The 14,449-nt window shown below is 38.8% G+C and overlaps 1 protein-coding gene across 1 annotated transcript; it reads left to right on the top strand.

The window, feature by feature from the left end:
• Window positions 1-2,701: 2,701 nt before the first annotated feature.
• LOC311111134 (fucolectin-6-like) lies at window positions 2,702-13,648 on the top strand. Its single transcript, XM_084153822.1, has 6 exons — window positions 2,702-2,771; window positions 2,946-3,022; window positions 9,959-10,253; window positions 10,577-10,731; window positions 12,514-12,796; window positions 13,387-13,648. Exons 2-6 carry the CDS (start codon window positions 2,947-2,949, stop codon window positions 13,556-13,558), a joined length of 981 nt encoding a protein of 326 aa, XP_084009948.1. The 5' UTR covers window positions 2,702-2,771; window position 2,946; the 3' UTR covers window positions 13,559-13,648.
• Window positions 13,649-14,449: the final 801 nt, after the last annotated feature.

Here is a 14,449-nt window from a genome sequence, read left to right as displayed (position 1 = left end):
GAACTTGAGAGGATCTGCAGAGAAGAATGGGAGACACTCCCCAAATACAGGTGTGCCAAGCTAGTAGCGTCATATCCAAGAAGACTCAAGGCTGTAATCGCTGCCAAAGTGCTTCAACAAAGTACTGAGTAAAAGGTCTGAATACTTATGTAAATGTATATTTCAGCTTTTACATTTTTTTAATTTTTAAAAACCTGTTTTTGCTTTGTCATTGTGAGGTATTGTGTGTAGCTTAATGAGGGGAAAAAACCGATTTAATCAATTTTAGAATAAGGCTGTAATGTAACAAAATGTGGAAAAAGTCAAGGGGTCTGAATACTTTCCGAATGCACTGTACATATCATATGTTGCCTGCTCCTGTACATGCTCTTGAGATTATATGTGTAGTAATGTTAACAACTACTCTGTTACAAGTTGAACATGTGTAGATGTTTCCTGTTATTTCCTTCCATACCACTATATCCTGATGATTCAATTATACTGTCTGTATATCGCCATAAATTGGAATAATGTTTTAGTTATTTATCTCAATGATTATGTCACAGGGTGGAAAAGTGACAGGCTCTAAGGTCTGAGTTGAGCAGGCAGAGGCAAAAACTATATTTTTAACATTTATTTTCATAGGGCATAGTTTACAGTTGTCACCGTTTCAGTAATCAAGTTTCAACACATGAAAAATTATTTACAATTCAGTGAGAATGCTTCATCTCCGTATCAAATCATCAGACAAGCATTCAATCCAAACCAAAGAAATAAAGGGGCACATTAAGCGGTTCAGGCCAGCAGGTAGGTTGCAACAAGGATCCACCCAAAGCAAATGTTTCACACAAAAATAAATAAACCCCCATATTTACTCATAGCAAACAACAAAGTCCTCTTGAGCATGAAGTCCTCCAATACCTGCTAGCAGCCCTCCCACATGGTGCCCTGGGGCAGGCAGGGCCGTTCTTGTAGTCTTCTACTAACACAACACATTATTTGATCTTGTCATCGGGACGTTAAGTGACGGTCACAAGGAAATGTTCTCTAGGAGGCTTTTGTCTAGTTCCCTCTGTGGTCCTGGGACGTCAATGAGGACCAGATAAATATGTTTTTAGGACGTTCTCAAGACATTCAGTCTATCAGTTGTCAGGATGTATATAATGGTCCCAAAGAAACGTCACTAGGGTGTTGTAACGGATCATGTCCGTTAGTGGTTAGATTCCAGTATTTTGCAGAAGTATCTCTTGTGTTCCCTCCTTAAATGCCCGGTCATGATACAAGCAGCCCTGTTGATGATTCACTGGAGCTGGTTGAGACCTGTCTTATTGCACTGAAGTAGTGCTGGAAGTCAAACTATGGCACAGTAGTGCAGGTGATTAGTTATCATGGTATGGTAAATGATCAGGAGGATGTCCTTGGAGACAACATCGGACATTGGGGTGTATAAATGAATCAATCAGATTCAGTTGTCTACAGAATTTTTACCTACATCAACATCAACAGTGACCTTATTTTTGTTGAGTGTGAAGGTAAGAGGATATTACAATCTAATACTATTTGGAATTGCTGTCTATTACATTATATTTTCTGCCTTACACAACCTTACATTAACTGTTGATTTACATAACAGTTATGTCATAACAATAATGTCATAATTCAGCAGTGGGTTGAATTCAGATGGGCGTGATGTTCCCATAATCCAATCCTTTACTTAAATGCATGCTGTTTGCAAGTAGGCTATGATTGCAAAGAGACAGCAAGCTGGTCTGCATTTTAAACTGAAAGACTTGCATTCTATTGAAAAAGGTAGCATGGTCACAACAGTAGAGAATAGTGCTAAGAGTAATGTAGCGCCTCTCATTGTCCTCTCAGCTAATATTATACTCTCATGAATTACGAAGTAGAAATAGTGCAGACATTTAAAAGCCAGTTATATTAAATGAAGTGTACTTTAAAGACCACAAGGAAAATTCTACAAATCTGATTTTTAATATGAATGAAGTATTGCTAAAGAGACAAAAATCTGCATTTTGACGTGTCCCTTTTCTGAGGAAGATTTGAACCCAAAAATGTCCCCAAGTTTTCAGCATCATTGTAAAGCCCTAGTTATTTTATTGCTTTGACAATGTCATTTCTGAAGATTATTATTAATTTCACGAGATTAGTGATTCATTTAAATGTGTCCCTCATTTTCAAGGTCAACCCTGCTACAGGAACTGAACTCTCGTTTAAATATGGTGATTACTTTTTAAATAATTTTTTCAATAAAAACATGGTGGAAATCTGAGTGGGTCAAGAATAACACGTCAACCAATGTTACACATAGATGATAGGCTAGAAATGTAAAAAAAAAAAAAAAAAGTTGAACATGTGCTCTTAATGACAGAATGTTAAAATGAGTTTAAATGAATAGTAAAAAAAAATACCAATAGAGCCTGCAAGTCCCAGGAGAGTCAACAAGAGGAACATCATGGTTGATCTCATCATCCTGTAGGAAAAGCATAGAGCAAGTCAACAACTGGTCTGATAGGAACCAGTCCACAGAAACATTGACACAAACACTGAAACAATCTTAGATTACACTTTCCAAAATGCACTCTCTTGGTGTTTATTGTTAATATAATAATAATATGCCATTTAGCAGATGCTTTTATCCAAAGCGACTTACAGTCATGCGTGCATATTTTTATTTTATTTTTTATATTTTTTGTGTATGGGTGGTCCCGGGGATCGAACCCACTACCTTGGCGTTACAAGCGCCGTGCTCTACCAGCTGTTCTTCTTGAGAGGTGAGTTAAACAATATTTAAAATGTTTTTCTTTGTTCAAGTGAGCTGAATTTATTAAAATTATCAATTGTGATTGAATTGCAGCCTAACAGATTGTTTCAGTGTTTGTGTCAATGTTTCTGTGGACTGGTTCCTATCAGACCAGTTGTTGACTTGCTCTATGCTTTTCCTACAGGATGATGAGATCAACCATGATGTTCCTCTTGTTGACTCTCCTGGGACTTGCAGGCTCTATTGGTGCGACTGTCCCAAGTAATCACATCTTTAATTCCATTTCCTCCTGTTAACTGACAGATATACAGCCTGGTCTCAGAGCATTTTGTATTATTCTGTACTTATATCTGAGAAGCTTCATTTAGTATGATATGTTACTTTTGGTATGTGTTCCGCATTTACTCACAGAATAATACGAAATGCTCTGAGACCAGGTTGAGATATAATGCCCTTTAGATTAACAGGTCAATGTCTCTTACTATGAAACGTGAGGTTATATTATATCTCAATGTATTTATGACACCAACAGGCAGATTTATGTACTAGGATCACAGTCCGGGGCCTTGGCGTAAAAAAATGATGAAAGCGTTACGGAGCCGATTAAAGCAGAACATTTGGTAGGGATGCTCTTTGGGATGTATTAATTGTCCCCAACGATGAAATCGGGGAGGGGACTGTGGATCGGTCTGCGTCTGTCCGTCCGTCCATCTGTCCATTCGTTAGTCAAACCCGATATCTCAGACACCGCTGGGCCGATTTTGACTAAACTTGTGTGAATGATGCGTCTTGCCATAGAGATCCGGCATTTACAAAATTTCACTGATTGGCCCAAGGCGGGAGCTATAGCAATGAACTGAAATGTGTGAGTCACACCAGAGAGCGAAGTGAGAGGGACAATTGGGACCAAAATCTGTGGTGTTTTCTATTTGGCACGTGACATGGAGTACAGGGAGTGGACTAGCTAAAGAGACAGGTACCCAGGCTAATCACCTTCCATTTTTGAAGACATTTATTTTCTGAGCAGCCAATTGAGTATCTGGTCAATATAATGGATAATCTGTGGTCACACAAGATAACATACATTTGTTTGTCACACGCGATATCTCAATTGGCCCAATTGGCAATGCATCCTTTCTGGGGGAAGAGATGTTGTTGATATTAGAAGGGGTTCCCAAAAATGGGGGCATGGCACCCCTATTTAATTTTTTTTTTTACATCATATAGCTGACAATACGGAATCAGATTTTGGAAATGTGATATTACTGTTGACTTTTTGTAGCCATGTACATGTATAATACAAATCTTGTGTATTTGTAAACTGGCAGAACTGGCCTGGAAACACCCCAACTCAACCTGTAAACCACTCAAATGTGGTTTGAATCACCTCAACAAATGTCCAAAAGGTTAAAAACATAATGTTATCAAGTTTTTAAATTGCCAACACACCCAAGGAGTTGTATTATGTAGCTTATTGATGTAGCTAAAAACATTTCTCCCCACGCTGCAGACGTCTGTATTGGTCCGCTAATACAGGAGAAGTAAAGACCAAGTGCACTACTTTTATGAGAAAACATTTTTCCCGCACTGCAGAGGGCTATATTGGTCCGTTAATACAGGCAAGACCGTCACGCTAATTAGGCAGGATTAGATTGAAGAGGCCTTTTCTGTAGCCTACAGGCTGGAGATAAAATGTATGAAAATACAATGAGACAGACACATTTTAGATCATGCAGGTTTCTCCGATCATAGCGTAACCTAAATGGCGGCCAATCAAAACAAAATGTGCTGACACGTTAACAAACAACATATCCTAAAAACAGGACAGCAGTCTTTTTTTGGTGCATTCCAGACCTTGATTTGGCTCAAACATAGATGTCTATGTTCGGTTCAGATTTGTGGTGGTCCGGACCGGCCTTGATTTTAATGTTCATGGACATCGATTTTTGGTCCGGTCCGGACCAAATCTGAACGAATCCTAGACGTCTATGTTTGGTTCAGTTTTTGTCTGGTCTGGACCAGCCTTGATTTGCCCCAAACATAGATGTCTAAATTATGTCTTTTCAACTTTAATTCAGAACCGAAAATGAACCTGATTTCAACGTCCGGAAAATAATATTTTCAATGTCTGGAAAATAGGTATTTTCAACGTCCGGAAAATACGTATTTTAGACTTATTTTCAACGCCATTTGTATTACTGGGACTATTCTAGTTTTGTGGGGCTGCAATGTTGAATACAGGAGTAGCAAAGGCCCAGTACACTACTTTTGAAAGAAAAACAAAGGGAAAGTTGTAAGGTGCTGGGTATGCCCATGCTGGGGTTGCCAATTTCAGGGACAGCACACTCATTCTTGAAGGCAGCACGCTTGACCGAAACCAGGCACAGTCATCAAGTTACTTTGCTTTCATTGTCAAAACTCCTGAAAGATGCTTGGTTGTTGGAGTCCACATGCTCTTCTTTTGATACATGGAAAGCAGAAAGCAGGTATCCAACCTTCCAGCTCTGGAACTTTGTTCTTGAATTTGAAAGACTGACCGTGCACACAGAACTAGAGATTTTGGTCTTTGTGTTGATAAGATGCCTTGACACCCTGGTTCTTTGCACTGGACATAATAAACTACGCAAGGTGGATTCCTATCCACATTCGAGACATGAAAGCTCTACCAGCTAAAATCAGAGAAGAATTCTCAGACTTCTGGGTCCTGCCAAAAACACAAAACAAGTTCTAATACATGCCACTTGACCAGGCCCATGAGCAAAACCATTAGCTGGTAAAAAGGATCAGGGGGAGCCATTGGTCTAACAGAGAACCCCACTGCCTTCCAGAGATGGATGGTAGCAGGATCTGAGCAGACCAGACTACTGGTTGATTTTGAATTTCAGCTTTTGAATTTAGAGTCCCCTTTTAAAACAAAATCTTGAACACGAGCAGAGTTCATCACAAAAGCAAACATTCAAAAAACAAGTAGCCAACTGTGCAACACAATCTCAAGCATTGGGATTCCATTCCTGGATAAATGTCCAGAGCTTCTGGTTTTGGATAGACTTAATTGTGCAAGTAAAGATGCCATTACCACTGTCTGCACCATTGAGCAACTATGCACTTAAAAACTACTACAATTGCTCAGAGAAAAAGTTTTTGTTTAACAAGTAATACTTTCTTTCTCTAAAAGGTAGGGGTCAAAATTATTGACAATCCTAAAGATTCTTATAAATAAAGTAGTCAAAAGTTTAGTATTTGGTCCCATATTCCTAGCACACAATGACTACATCAAACTTTTGACAATACAAACTTGATGGATGCATTTGCAGTTTGTTTTGATTGTGTTTCAGATTATTTTGTGCCCAATAGACATGAATAGTAAATGCATTGTGTCATTTTGGAGTCTCTTTTACTGCAAATAAGAATATATGTTTCTAAACACTTCTACATTAATGTGGATGCTACAATGATTACGGGTAAACCTCAATGAATCGTGAATAATGATGAGTGAGAAAGTTACAGAGGATCAAAGATCATACCCCCAAGCAGGGCTCTAAAGTGCGACCATTTTTGGTTGCATATGCTCCTAAATATTTTGCTGTGCGACCTGTCATTTTAATTTGAAATCTGCGTCTAGAAAAATAATCACCCAGATACAAATTGTTGTAATGATTAGGCTTCGCTGTTTTCGAGTGAACTGGAGATAAAATTGAGCACAGATTCATTACTATCATCGTTGCACCATTACTACAGTGAAAACTGATAGGTTTCTAGCACAAACAGGTACAAATATATTCTCATATTACCGTGCATGCTGTCGTCTTTTTCTTCCTATCATGAATTGGCTATACATTCATAAACCATTTGGCAAGATGTCCCAAAACAACCCACGGGGCATTTATTTACACCTTGTTCAGTCATGTAACATCATTAGCTAGTTAGCTAACAATCTGGTTACTGAATTAACACTATATACAAACATTTGTGGGCACAGAAAGAAAGGAAAAGGGATAGCTTCTTCGGGAAATCAATGATCCTATCAGACCAATGAACTTGACGCTCTTAAAGAGAGTGTACAATTGTCCATTCAATAGGTAGTGCTTTTACACAATATAGAAACCTAATATTTAAAAAATTACTGTAATTTCAATTACAGGTTTTTGTCTCAACATTTTAGCTTTTTATAATAAATAAATGTCTTTATAGGGTTAAAATATTATTTTATAGGGCACAAAGGTAGCTAGACATTCGTATAGGCCCAATATAGGCTATATCTCAATCAATTAAAACAATCTTATTTTCTGGTGCTCCTAAATGTTATGTTGTGCTCCTAACTTTTTAATGTTGTGAGCACCAGTGCTACCAATGTAACATGTTAATCAAGAGCCCTGCCCCCAAGATATGTTAATCTCTCACCATTACCAATAACATGGAAGGTTTGTTAAAAGTAGGGCCCTTTCTTAAACAAGCCATACAAAGCTGGTTACAATTTCAATTTTATCATCCAGAAAAGACAGAACAAATATTACAACAAATATTATGGTTAAACTCAAACATACTGATTGATAAAAAAAAACATTCTTTATGGATTTTTTAAAAATTCAAATGGTATTATATTTATTAATGATATTATGAGTTACAGTGCCTTCGGAATGTATTCAGACCCTTTGACTTTTTCCACATTTTATTACGTTACAGCCTTATTCTAAAAGTATTTGGGGACCTTTAACAAAATGTGACTGTCAGAACGGGTGTTGAATGTGGAGGATGAGGGCTGCAGTAGATAAATCAGATAGTGGGGAGTGAGGCCTAAGAGGGTTTAATAAATAAGCATCAACCAGTGGGTCTTGCGACGGGTATACAGAGATGACCAGTTCCACAGAGATTATATAATTTTGTACCCCACTGTACATTATGCACATAGCAAAATAATGCCATCTGCACTGTTATTTTAGTTGTCAGTTAATCTGACTATTCTCTGATCATTGATTTTACTACTTATTTCAGAATTATTTTAAGGTTTTCTGTATAGTTGTCTGATGTTGGTGGGGCATACCATAATTTGTTATGTTAATCCTGAATCACTATGATAAATATATACAGTACCAGTCAAATATTTGGACACACCTACTCATTCCAGGGTTTTTCTTTTTTCTACATTATAGAATAATAGTGAAGACATCAAAACTATGAAATACCACATATGGAATCATGTACTAACCAAAAAAGTGTTAAACAAATCAAAATATATTTTATATTTGAGATTCTTCAAAGTAGCCACCCTTTGCCTTGATGACAGCTTTGCACACTCTTGGAATTCTCAGAGAGGCAACAAAGAGACCAAAGATAACACTGAAGGAGCTCCACAGCGGAGATTGGAGTATCAGTCCATAGGACCACTTTAAGCCATACGTTCCACAGAGAAGGGCTTTACGGAAGAGTGGCCAGAAAAAAGCCATTGCTTAAAGAAATAAATAAGCAAACACGTTTGGTGTTCGCCAAAAGGCATTTGGGAGACTCCCCAAGCATATGGAAGAAGGTACTCTGGTCAGATGAGACTAAAATTGAGCTTTTTGGCCATCAAGGAACACGCTATGTCTGGCGTAAACCCAACACCTCTCATCACCCCGAGAACACCATCCCCGCAGTGAAGCATGGTGGTGGCAGCATCATGCTGTGGGGATGTTTTTCATCAGCAGGGACTGCAAAACTGGTCAGAGTTGAAGGAATAATGTAAGGCACTAAATACAGGGAAAATCTTGAGGGAAACCTGCTTCAGTCTTCCAGAAATTTGAGACTGGGACGGAGGTTCACCTTCCAGCAGGGCAATGCATACTGCTAAAGCAACACTTGAGTGGTTTAAGGGGAAACATGTCTTGGAATTCTCTAGTCAAAGCCCAGACCTCAATCCAATTGAGAATCTGTGGTATGACTTAAAGATTGCTGTAGACCAGCGGAACCCATCCAACTTGAAGGAGCTGGAGCAGTTTTGCCTTGAAGAATGGGTAAAAATCCCAGCGGCTAGATGTGCCAAGCTTATAGAGACATACCCCAAGAGACTTGCAGCCGTAATTGCTGCAAAAGGTTGTTCTACAAAGTATATACTTTGGGGGATGTGAATAGTTATGCACGCTCAAGTTTTCTGTATTTTTTGTCTTATTTCTTGTTTGTTTCACAAACATTTTTTATTTTGCATCTTCAAAGTGGTAGGCATGTTGTGTAAATCAAATGATACAACCCCCCAAAAAATCTATTTTAATTCCAGCATGTAAGGCAACAAAATAGGAAAAATGCCAAGGGAGGTGAATACTTTCGCAAGCCACTGTAAAATATAATTTGATTTGTTTAACACTTTTTTGGTTACTACATGACTCTATATGTGTTATTTCATAGTTTTGTTGTCTTCACTATTATTCTACAATGTACAAAATAGTAAAAATTAAGAAACACCCTTGAATGAGTAGATGTTCTAAAACGTTTGACCGGTAGTGTATATATATATATAATATATCTTCTTCTTTGGAGTTTAAGGGCGGTTGGCATCCAATATGTTGCATTACCACCCCCAACTGGACTATGACATAAATCCATTTTACTTTGTGATAGAAAATAAAGCTAATAAAAATAAATATTATTATTAACAATAATAATAATAATAATAATACTATGTAAAAACACCCTTCCAACTAACCCAACATTCATTAATAACCCATTACCCCATTCCACTACTTTGACCATATCTGCTCCTGCACCATGCCAACGGCCTGGGAGGACGGGACACCACCACTCAACACACACTGTAACTCTTCTGAAGTAAAATCTCGTATGTCCAAATACTTCTCTGCAGCTGCCACCACAAAATCTATTTTCGTTCCATTTCTGCGGTACAGTTGATAACCATTGCAATGAATGCTAAGAAGCCAACCTTACTGAAGCAAATACTGTATCACTCGTTGGCCTATCCCTCTGTGCTGGCACAGATCTACTACTGTAGATTAATTACATCTACATCGGTGGCCATTTTGAATTCCGCATCCTCGTTAAGTTTGCAATGAGCACCCTTTCTAGGATGTTCATATCACCTGAGGAATGTTTGTACCAAATGTCATGCTTTAATCCATGACATTTTAGATTAGAAAACTATGTTATTCTGTTTTGAATGCATCATTAAATTGCTCCTCTATACTCACTCAAGTATATATTTCACTGCAGGAAATCTTGCCTTGCGTGGAAAAGCTACACAGTCAGACCTCATCGAGAACCCATGGCACGGTTTTAGTCATGCCTCCAATGCCATTGATGGGAACCGCGATTCACATTTTCATCATGGGTCCTGCACTGCAACTGATGAATCCACTAACCCCTGGTGGAGAGTGGACCTGCTTGATACCTACATGGTCACCTCCGTCACCATCACCAACAGAGGGGATGCTGTTCCTGAGAGGCTTAACGGGGCTGGGATACGAATAGGAAATTCTTTAGTGGACAATGCCAGTCATAACCCTTTGTGAGTCAAGATACTGTGTTTAAAAAAAATGGTATATACAATGTGTTGCTACTGTTTACATCCTTGAAGAGTTAAATTAGAGTGACCACAGTATAAATAGCAGACATACTGTACATAAAAACCCATGCAGACAGGACAGATAGAATCAAGCAATGCTGGTGAAAAGATTCAACCCCACTCATAGGTTACCACCAGACCAGAGGCACAGTTGTAGACATCAGCATATCATCTCCTGTGCCTTGTTTATTTAGTTTAAATAAAGTTATGTAGTATATGATGCAGTATCTTGACAGAGGTCAGTAAAAATTAATTTCTCTCTCCAGGGCTAAAACAATTGCCTCTGTGCCAGCCGGCAGTTCTCTCACCCTGGACTTGAACCCAGCATTTGAAGGACGTTATGTGACTGTGGTTCTACCAGGCCAGCAAAGACTTCTGACACTCTGTGAAGTGGAGGTTTATGGCTACCTTGCTCCAACTGGTAAGAACGTATATTAATATATATATATATATATATATATATATATATATATATATACAGTGGGGGAAAAAAGTATTTAGTCAGCCACCAATTGTGCAAGTTCTCCCACTTAAAAAGAAGAGAGAGGCCTGTAATTTTCATCATAGGTACACGTCAACTATGACAGACAAAATGAGGAAAAAAATTCCAGAAAATCACATTGTAGGATTTTTTATGAATTTATTTGCAAATTATGGTGGAAAATAAGTATTTGGTCAATAACAGAAGTTTCTCAATACTTTGTTATATACCCTTTGTTGGCAATGACACAGGTCAAACGTTTTCTGTAAGTCTTCACAAGGTTTTCACACACTGTTGCTGGTATTTTGGCCCATTCCTCCATGCAGATCTCCTCTAGAGCAGTGATGTTTTGGGGCTGTCGCTGGGCAACACGGACTTCCAACTCCCTCCAAAGATTTTCTATGGGGTTGAGATCTGGAGACTGCCTAGGCCACTCCAGGACATTGAAATGCTTCTTACGAAGCCACTCCTTCGTTGCCCGGGCGATGTGTTTGGGATCATTGTCATGCTGAAAGACCCAGCCATGTTTCATCTTCAATGCCCTTGCTGATGGAAGGAGGTTTTCACTCAAAATCTCACGATACATGGCCCCATTCATTCTTTCCTTTACACGGATCAGTCGTCCTGGTCCCTTTGCAGAAAAACAGCCCCAAATCATGATGTTTCCACCCCCATGCTTCACAGTAGGTATGGTGTTCTTTGGATGCAACTCAGCATTCTTTGTCCTCCAAACACGACGAGTTGAGTTTTTACCAAAAAGTTCTATTTTGGTTTCATCTGACCATATGACATTCTCCCAATCCTCTTCTGGATCATCCAAATGCACTCTAGCAAACTTCAGACGGGCCTGGACATGTACTGGCTTAAGCAGGGGGACACGTCTGGCACTGCAGGATTTGAGTCCCTGGCGGCGTAGTGTGTTACTGATGGTAGGCATTGTTACTTTGGTCCCAGCTCTCTGCAGGTCATTCACTAGGTCCCCCCGTGTGGTTCTGGGATTTTTGCTCACCGTTCTTGTGATCATTTTGACCCCACGGGGTGAGATCTTGCGTGGAGCCCCAGATCGAGGGAGATTATCAGTGGTCTTGTATGTCTTCCATTTCCTAATAATTGCTCCCACAGTTGATTTCTTCAAACCAAGCTGCTTACCTATTGCAAATTCAGTCTTCCCAGCCTTTGACAGCTCTTTGGTCTTGGCCATAGTGGAGTTTGGAGTGTGGCTGTTTGAGGTTGTGAACAGGTGTCTTTTATACTGATAACAAGTTCAAACAGGTCCCATTAATACAGGTAACGAGTGGAGGACAGAGGAGCCTCTTAAAGAAGAAGTTACAGGTCTGTGAGAGCCAGAAATCTTGCTTGTTTGTAGATGACCAAATACTTATTTTCCACCATAATTTGCAAATAAATTCATAAAAAATCCTACAATGTGATTTTCTGGATTTCTTTTTCTCAATTTGTCTGTCATAGTTGACGTGTACCTATGATGAAAATGACAGGCCTCTCTCATCTTTTTAAGTGGGAGAACTTGCACAATTGGTGGCTGACTAAATACTTTTTTTCCCCCACTGTATATATTCTCTGTAATCATAGTCTAAACATTATCCACTCTTCTTAAAGTAACCTCTATGATTACAGTGAATGAATATGCTTACACAAGTTCAAACAATTGTTTGATAAGATGACTCATGAGAGTTATTGTGCATTATCCTCTATTTTGTCCAGGAGATAATGTGGCTCTATATGGAAAGGCCACCCAGTCGTCTTTGTATGAGTTTGGCATGCCCAGCAACGCTATTGACGGGAACCGCAATGCTATTTGGATAGGAGGGTCCTGCACCCACACTCTCGAGGACATGAACGCCTGGTGGAGGGTGGACCTTCTGAAGACCTACAAAGTGTTCTCCATCACCATTACCAACACAGTCGACAGTGTTCCCAGCAGACTCAATGGAGCTGAGATTCGCATTGGAAACTCCCTGGAAAACAACGGCATCAACAATCCCAGGTGAATTACTGTAGTAGAGTTGAGGTCCTTTTTATATGTTTTAAAGATTAGTTGAAGCAAAAAAGGATGGAAAACCAACCTAGCCAATCAGGAGCCAAGTTGGAACTATAACCATATTCGTACATTTATCCTGGCTAAGGTACTTACCGGGTACCTTAAAGGGGCAATCTGCGAATGGTACATCCATTTTTTGACTTTTAAATTAATGATTTTATACCCATTGATTGTTGAAGTATATAGCTCATAAATACCTCATGAGCTTAGTTCAGAACCCAAAATATAAACTTGTTTTACTCCAATGTTTGTAAACAATGTAGATGTAAATTGACACGGTATAGTCTCAAAACATTGTTAAAACTATAATGTTGATATCATAGTTGGTCAGTACTTGCATCCATAGCTCTGCCTATGATTTTGAAAGAGGTTACATTAATCCAGCCTCATCCCTCAGTTTTTTTTACCAAAACAGTTGCGGGGTGCCGCTTTGTTATTGTTTGAACTGCAGATGGGCGGCTAGAGATAGCGGCTAGATATCAATTTTAAATTGAGCAGAAGTTGCTATAGTAGTTTGTTTATCTTTTATCCTGCAGGTGTGCTGTGATTTCCTCTATCCCAGGTGGCAATTCAAGCACCTTCCAGTGTAATGGCATGGAGGGTCGATATGTCAACGTGGTCATTCCAGGGAGGAAGGAGTACCTGACCTTGTGTGAGGTGGAGGTGTACGGGTCACCCCTGGATGGGACTGGGCCTACATGTAACTAAATCAGATCATTAAGTCTTAACAGCACCCTGCAATGTTTGGGGGCTGTATTGTCTTACAGAAAACAATTAAACATGTTTTGTATACTTTCACTATGTTAATTATCAAAAATGTGTATTTACTTTCAGTATACAAAAACGAATTTGGTACACTATTCTGGAAGTTCTGTTTGTACACTGTTTTTGGATGTTTGGGTATAAATTGGCAAACATTTTTTGTAAAACTTTTAGCCTAATTATTGGTTAGATGGTTATTATTAATACCTAGAAATACATGTAATGCTGTAATACTAATGCTATTATGTTAGAATTAATGGTCCCGCTTTAAATGACGTTCAGATTATAAAGGCTTCGTAAAGCCTTCATAATGCCTTCATAAGCACTATATACATCTGTTACAAAGCATCTATAACCGTATGTCATCCTTTATAAAGGGTTCATAAATGTGGCATAACTGTGTGACATAATCGCCAATGTCAAATGTGACATAATCCACTAGGTCGAATATGATGTAAACATGTGCTTTATAAAGGGTGACATGCTGAAGGATGGCAACGCTCTAAAGTGATGTCATGTTAGTCACATTACACCTAATCTCGTTCCCAAACACTTCCGCCCAAATGCTCAGAAGGTCACTTCCTGGTGAGGCCTGATCACCCTCACTAGAAAGACTGGAGACATTGGGTGAGATGTAAACACTAATAATTAGAAGAAGTTTATAATTCATCAATAGTCCTATGTGTATTTCGAATCACGAGAAGGACAGAGAGAGAGTGCTGCCTCTGAATGAGGGACACCTGTCTCTAGTCTATTTTACCATTACCTTATGGGATACAATTATTTCCTTATGGAGTTATCAAGAGTTGTAATTCTAATTTGATTTGTTTTTGATTT

The sequence above is a fragment of the Coregonus lavaretus genome (genome assembly GCF_964263955.1).
Source record: "Coregonus lavaretus genome assembly, chromosome: 3".
Taxonomy (NCBI): domain Eukaryota; kingdom Metazoa; phylum Chordata; class Actinopteri; order Salmoniformes; family Salmonidae; genus Coregonus; species Coregonus lavaretus.
The sequence above is the reverse complement of the archived record's forward strand: the minus strand, read 5'-3'. Positions and strand labels throughout refer to the sequence as shown.

Excerpts from the sequence above, each read along its gene's own strand:
- LOC311111134 (XM_084153822.1), top strand. The coding sequence starts at position 2,947 with ATGATGAGATCAACCATGATGTTCCTCTTGTTGACTCTCCTGGGACTT. Across the intron at positions 3,023-9,958 it reads TATTGGTGCGACTGTCCCAA|GAAATCTTGCCTTGCGTGGA; the intron begins GTAATCACATCT and ends ATTTCACTGCAG. Across the intron at positions 12,797-13,386 it reads AACGGCATCAACAATCCCAG|GTGTGCTGTGATTTCCTCTA; the intron begins GTGAATTACTGT and ends TTTATCCTGCAG.